The following is a 7,249-nucleotide window of genomic DNA, read 5'->3' on the forward strand; positions in this document are numbered from 1 at the left end:
GCCATCTTGGTAAGTCTGCATACGACTGTTACTATTGCGTCAAACCCATCGCTGGTTGTGGGGAGTCCTATTATTAGGTCCATGCTAATCTCTTCCCATGGCACTTCTGGGATAGGGAGTGGTTGCAACAGTCCCCCGCTTTTCTGTCTGCATGCTTTGTTCCTTGCGCATCCTGTGCATGACTTAACAAAATTCTCTATGTCTTCGTCCATTCTGGGCCACCAGAAATGTGTTCCAACTGCTGCTTTGGTTCTATCTATCCCCGGGTGGCCTGCTAATACGTGGTCGTGGAAATGTGCCAGTATTTCCTTTCTTAACTCCGCTCCGGGCACGCACACTTTCCAACCCGCACGAACACGCACCCACAATAACTTGTTTCTCCACACGTATTCACGTTGGTTAAACCACACATGATCCCTTCTTTGTTCGTCGATCCCTTCTGTCGTTGCTTGTTCCTCTCTGTGGGGCACGACGGTGTCGTTCCTCACGGTTCCGCGGGCTATCCTTGCGGGTGTCCTGAAATCGCTGCGTGCGAGGTACGCCAACTCCCAACAATGCAGCTCTTCTTCGTTTGTTCTCCACCTTCTTCTTCCGCTCTCCTCTCTTATTCTTGCGATTAGGTCCGGTCGTCGGCTAATTGCGTCCGCCACCACGTTTTGCTTCCCGGGTTTGTACACAATTTTGATGTTGAAGTCCGCCAGTTTATCTAACCAGTAGCCCAACCTGCTTGTCACCTGTTTTCGTGTCAGCATTCGACTCAGAGTTGCATGGTCCGTTTCCACTGTGACCGGTTTGCTCCCGATGAACGACTTCCATTTAGTGAGGGCATATACTATTGCTAATAGCTCGCTTTCGTATGCCGGCAAGAACTTGTCCCTGGTTCCCATCTTTTTGGACTCGAACGCGATCGGATACCCTTCCTGCTCCAGCACGGCCCCAATTGCATGCTTCGACGCGTCCGTCTTAATGGTGATTGGTTTTTCCGGATCGAAGATGTGGACGTTGGTTGCCTCCATTAGTTTCTGCTTCAATTCGTGTACCGCCTGGGAATGTTTCGGTCGCCACGTCATGTCGGAGTCTTCTTTCAACAGTTGGTGCAGGGGGTGGGCTGTCTTGTTGAAGTTTGGAATTAGTCGTCTGTAGAACCCTACCATTCCCAGGAACCCCCTCAGCTGTTTCCTGTTTCTCAAGATTTCCGGCCAGTTCCTGGTTGTTTCCACCTTTTTTGGGTCCGGCGATATTCTCCCCGGCTCTATAACGAACCCCAGGTAGGTCGCTCGTTTGGTTGCGACTTCGCACTTCGCCGCGTTTAAGAACAGCTCGTTCTCCCTTATCCTTTCGAACACTGTCTTTAGGTGTCGTAGGTGCTCCTCTTTGGATCGTGAGTAAATCAGAACATCGTCCAAGTAAACTATCACGAACTCATCCAGTTCTTTTATAAAGATTGAGTTCATTAAATATTGGAATGTGGATGGCGCTCCCGATAGCCCGAAAGGCATCACCTTAAACTGAAATGTCCCGTAGCGCGTCCGGAACGCCGTCTTCCACTGGTCTTCTTCGACTACCTCCACTTGGTAATACCCCTTTTGTAAGTCCAGCTTGGAGTGCCACTCCGCCTTTCCCAGTTTATTTATTAGGTCCTGGATCCGTGGGATTGGGTACGAATCTTTAATTGTAATCCCGTTTAGTGCGCGATAGTCGATAACTAGCCGTAGCGAACCGTCCGGTTTTCCTACGAAGAAGACTGGTGCAGCGATTGGTGACTGTGACGGAACAATAAAGCCTTTCTCCAACAGGTCTTTGATGTACTTCTTTAGTTCTGCCAGGTGTTCCTCCGATAAGTTGTAGCACTTTGTCGGGTAATTTGGCACCTTTCCCGGAATCGTGGGGATCTGGTGCTTAACTTTCCTCCCCTTTGCCGCCCCTGGTGGTAACGTCCTGAAAATGTCTTTGAATTCGTCCACCAGTTCGGCGAACTCCTTTTCCAATAGTCTGCCTTCCTTCTTCATCTGTTCGCTTGGGAGTGACGGTTCTAGTGCTAGAGGCGGTTGTACGGAACAGCATGCTTCTTTTCCGATTCTGTTCGCCTCCGTTGGCTTCAGTTTAATTGCCGCCACGAATTCTACCTGTCCTTTTCCTAACCATCTGCGGAATTGTACCATTGAGCAAATCTCAATTAATCTCCTTTCTTCCTTTATTTCTTGTCCTTCCTCTTCCTCGTTGTCCGCCGCTTCCAGTTCTTCCTGGTACCCTGCTGCCTGCCTTGTGCTTGCCAAGATAAACTTCCTTTCTTCTGCCTTGCCTCATCCCCTTATCTTCTTCCCTTCTAGTTTTGTGTTCGAGGGCTTGTGTTTTTTCCTTTCCATCTTCTGTCCCTTGTTCCCGCCTTCTCGCTCTTTCGTCTCGTGTGTTTTCTCTTCTTCCATCCGGACTGTGAAAGGAACTTTATCCTTTGGGTTCTCTGTTTTCCTCCTCCTTTTTTCCTCCCCACTTCCTAATTGTCCTTTGTTCCACGTTAAGGCGGGGAGTTCCTCATCCGATACTGCAGGAAGTTCCCTTGGTTTCGCCAGGGACTCGTCCGTCCATCCTGACCACCGCCGGTTCAGGTTCTTCCCCGCGTCTGCTTCTCTCCTGCCCTGAGTGGCCTGACAGGCAACCCCCTTTTCGCTGAACTCGCAACGCATTTGTGCTGCTGTCAGAAAATCCATGCCTAGTATCACTTTTTGCTTCACGTCGGCTACTATTAATGGGTGATTTCCTCCCCAATTCAGCACCTCCAGCTTGGGTTCCATTACGACATGGGTTGCCTTCCCTGGCGCTCCCGTGACCCCTTCGAAGTGGTACTCTTCCGCCAGTTCGACCGCCTCCAGGTTTGCTCGTTATACCACTTCTGGATGTACGAAGCTTCTGACTGCACCGCAATCTAGGAGAGCTTTCACTTCCTTCCCTTTTACCTTTACCTTGAGAACCGGTGCTTGATGGTTCAGGCTTGGGAGTCGCGCTTTCCCGTCCCTGGCGTTCTCTGTCTGTTCCTGCCCTTCGCGCACGCTTCTCTCCCTTGGGCCGGCCTGTTTTTCTGCGGCCCTCTCGCTTCGTTTGTCCTCGTTCCTCCTTCGTCCCACGCCGGGCTCCTCCCCGACTGTTAGCAGTCTTTCCCAGGCGTTTATTGCTATCGTTCTGGTTGTTTCGTTTCGTAGTTTTTCCTTTCGACTTCCTCGCGTCCGTTTTCCGCTCCGCCTTCTTTGGTCCCAGCTTTGCTCGTTTGGCCGCTGTTGTTGATTGCTCAGCTTTTGCGCCCGCCAGGTTGTGGCAACTAGTCTTGTTCTTCTTCCTACCGTCTTCTTTCTACTTTCCCTTCCGATAGGGTGTCGGCTTCTCCCTTTCTTGCTTTCTTGTCCTCTCTTGCTTGTGTTTGCGTTCTCAGGCTCTTGTGCCCCGGCTTCTCGGTTTAGGTTGTTGTCGACGCGCGCTTGCTTCTGGGGGGTTTGTCCCCTGTCCTTCCCCCGCTTTCTCTTTCTTTTCCTTCCTGTTATTTCCGCTTTTCTTTTTTCTTCGTCCTTAATCTTGTTTACTTTCTCTTTTCTCTTTCTTGTCTCTTTCCTGTGTATTCCTTTCCCGCTCGCGGGTTGCTCCTGGCCGGCCTTGTCTCCCGCTTCCTTGGCCTTTGTTGTTTCTTGCCGTCCTTTTTTCTCTTTCCTTTTCAGTTCGACATTAGGGCTCATTCCCCTCCTTTTTTTCCTTGTCTCTTGCTGTTTTTCCCTTGTTTTCAGGCCTTTTTCGTTTTTCCGGTTTCTCTCGGTCGGCTTGCTGCTCTCCGCGCTTCTCTTCAACGTCCCCTTGCCTTTCTCCGCCCTTGGCGTGGTGTTGCCACCGACCCTCCGGGCGGTGGTGGTGGAATTACCATCCCCGCTCTTCCGCACTCCTTTGTACTTCCGCCCTCTTTCTGGTCGCCGTGGCTTTGTGATGGTTGCCTCTGACTCGGCCGTTTCGTCTCGTGTGTGTGCGTGTCTCCCCTCTTCGTTTTTCTGTTCTGTCGTTCTCCGGTTTGAGGTTAGTTTCCAGTTTCTCTTTAGGCTGTTGCCCGTTATTGCTTCCTCCCTCCTTTTTCTCCGTTTGCGGTCTTCTTTCTCGCGCTTTCGAGTCCTTTCCGCTGTCCTTCCGTTCGTCGCTGTTGGCTCGGGCTCTTTAACTCTTCCTCCTCTTTGCCTTTTTTGATCCTTCCGACCTCCTCCTCTTGGGCTTTTTCTTTGGTTTCGCTCTTTCTTCTCCCCTGTTTCTTCGGCGCTCGTCCTCCAGGCCTTTCCTCGCTTCCCACTCTTTGCTTTGGTGCTGGGGTGTTTTCCGCGCCGCTCCGCTCGCTGTCTCCCCCAGCCCGTGAGTTCTCTCGTTCTTTTATTTCTTGCTTTGTCTCTTCTCCCTGTTCTGTTATTATCCTTTCTTTTTTCTTTGTTCCGCTTCTCCCTTCCTTTTCTCTCTTTGGTTGCTCGTTCTTGCTGTGTCTTTTCCCGCCGCTTTGCTTTGTCCCTTCTTCTCCTTGTTTGCCGCGGGCCTTTGCGTCTAGCTACCTTGCGGGTGTTTTCAGTCATTCGAGTTTCCCTGTTTATTGTTTTCCTTTCCCTGTTTGCAGGCTTACTGTTCCCCCTTTTTTCGTTCCGCCTGCTACTGCTCCGGTCGCTTCCTCCTCGTCTCCTCTGTCCCCGGGTGGTTTCTCTTGCCACTGTTTCGGCTCTTCCCAGCTCCCTTAAGTTCCCTTCTCTCAGTTCCTTCGCTTCTTCCACTCCCCCGTCTTCCTCTTGTGCCCTTTTTCGGGGTTCTCGCTGCCTCCGGTCGTTTGTAAGCTCTCTCTCTTTCTCGTTGTTTTGCCTTTCGTCTCTTTCTCGCCCGCTCTTGCGCTGTTTTAGACCGCCGTCTCCCTCACTCGACCATTCCTGCTCCCACGTGCTGCCCTCTCTGTCTGTGTTCCTCCTTCTTCGTAGTTTGTTTCCTCTTGTTTGTTTGTCCACAGGTTCCCTTCTTGTTCTTCCTCTTTCTTTCTGCGTTTCCCGGCCTCGCGACCTGTTTCTTCGTGCTTTCAGTCCGGGCGTCGTCCCTGGTTGGTGCGGGTTAACCGGTTTTTCCTTTCGTTTGTTGCCTTTTGTTCTTTCCTTTTCCCTGCCTTCGACTTGTAGTCCCATGGCTTTCCTTGAGGATCTTTTTTCCCCTCCCAAGAGGCCCCGACCTGTTTCTCCCCTCGACGAACAGCGGCCTCTTGGTGACTTTATTGCCGACGTGCCTTCTTCAGTCTCCTCTCCTGCTCCCCCTCCTCCGCCTCGCGGTCTTCGCGGAGCTCTCTGCACGGTGAGTTTCTTGTCCTCCTTTCGTTTTTCTTGCTTCGCGGCTTCCCTTACTCTCCCGTTTCCCGCTTTGAGTTCCGGAGCCAATTCTTTCTTTCGGGGCGATAGTTGCCTCTTCTTCTTAGCCTTGTTTCCTCCCGACTTGTTTGTCCTTTCCCTTCCATTTACCGTCGTTGTTTGCGTCTTTAGGTTTTCTCTCCCTTGTTTGCAGGATCGACTCGCCATCGAATTTCGAGAAGTCGCCTTCGTGAGTTTCTTCCGCCCTGGTTTCCACCCCATGGTTGTGATCCCTTTTGGGCTTCGCAGCTCCGTTCGGTATTTCCCTTGTTTTCCTTTCTGGGTGGCTCCGACGACTACTGCGCGCTCCGATCAGGTCCGGTACGTTCCTGTTCTTCCGTTTTGCTGTTCCGGCGTCTTTTGTCCCCTTTTTCCTGTCGCTGGAGGCTTTCCTCGTGCCCTCGTCTTGTGTTTGTTGCCTTCTAGCTTCCCCTGACTGTTGTTTGCTTTAGCTGTTGTGTCTTTGTGTCTTTTAGGGCTCACGACGGTGTTGGGGAGTTCTTTATTCGTTCCCGTCCTGGTACGTGCCTCCCTTCTCGCTTTCTTCTGGGCGTTCTCTTCTCTTCTGCCTTCCGTGCTGGTTACCTCGTTCCCTCCTTCGAGGTCCTTGTCCTGCAGGTGACGAGTCTCACTGGCGTCACTTCGTACTTGGCTTGTTCCTTATTCTCGGAACTTCCGTCATCCCCATGTGACTGATGGCGGGCTTCGTTGTATAACCGTCCTGAGCTTGAGTCCCAACCAGGTATGGCCTCCTTTTCTCGCGTCCCCTCTTTACGTCCTACTGTTTTTCCTCCCTTCTTCCATTGTTGTCGTGTTCCCTCGAGTGTTTTTGTTTTTTGCTGCTGCAGCGGGAGGTGTACACCTTCGAATTGTATCACTCCGATGCCCAGACTCCCGCGCTCTTTGAGCTTTTCCTCATCTTGACGCGTATATGGCGGCGTTTTAGGTGTCCTTGGCCCTTGGAGTCGTCTTATCGCGTGTATGTAGTTGAGCACCGGCCCCCCGGGTGGTCGACGCTCTACCACATGCTGACGGGTAGTGGGCACGCCTCTTCCTCCGTCGCGCGACCGTATTGTATCCCTCCTGGTTACTTTCGTCCTGAGCCCTTCTTGGCTTTGTTTGGGGGGAGTGTGCACGTTCCGCCCTTCTTTGATGCTGAAATAGCCAGCCCTCCTTATCCTTCTGGCTCTTTTTCCTCGGCTGTTAGCAACGTCTCCACTGCCGCTTGTAGTTCGCCTTCTCCGCGTCGTCGTGGACCTCGTGCCCCTTCTTCTCCCAAGCGGTCCCGCCCGTCGGTCGTATCTTGTGATTCCTGCGTTGTGTCGGTCAGCTCGGATAGCTCGGAGGAATCTGGTGACTCTTCTCCCTCTTCTTCCTCCGCCGCGTATGCGTATATTCACCCTGGAGTTCCTGCTGACGTTGACGTAGTCCGCGTACTTCCACCCGATGGCGCTGACGCGCGGTTGTTGATGGAGCACGACCGGCATCCACGTGGTCCGCCTGTACATCCTGATGTCCCGGCCTCTGTTCCGAGCTCCTGAGCCCTTCCTCTTAGCGCTTGCGTTCCGTTCCCTTTTCTTCTGTCTACGCCGCGCCGTAATCCGACTCCCTCTTTGCCTGTTTCTCTCCTGTTCCTCTAGGGTCCGTCTTTTTACACTTCCTTTCTGGTTTCGTTCCCTTGCGTGAGTGCTCTGTTTGTTTTTGTCCAGGTTCAGGTTATCTCCATAGACTCCCCTTTTCTATTTCTTCTTCTTCTTCCTCTTCATCTAAAGGTGAAGAGACTTTGCTTGCTTCTCATCTCTCGAGCTCTCCTCACCTCTCGCCGTCATCTCCCTACACTTCTTCTTCTTCTTCTTCAT

General features: G+C 52.1%; 1 protein-coding gene across 1 annotated transcript; it reads right to left on the reverse strand.

The window, feature by feature from the left end:
- Positions 1-23: 23 nt before the first annotated feature.
- Positions 24-2,258, reverse strand: CSUI_009870 (retrotransposon ty3-gypsy subclass; the record flags this gene model as incomplete). The annotated part of the gene is made up of 2 exons (XM_068069979.1): positions 1,503-2,258; positions 24-1,172 (listed from the first exon to the last, which is right to left on the reverse strand). Coding segments are annotated over exons 1-2 (1,809 nt in total), but the record flags the coding sequence as incomplete, so codon positions are not given.
- Positions 2,259-7,249: the final 4,991 nt, after the last annotated feature.

The sequence above is a fragment of the Cystoisospora suis genome (assembly GCF_002600585.1).
Source record: "Cystoisospora suis strain Wien I chromosome Unknown contig_6224, whole genome shotgun sequence".
Lineage (NCBI taxonomy): Eukaryota > Apicomplexa > Conoidasida > Eucoccidiorida > Sarcocystidae > Cystoisospora > Cystoisospora suis.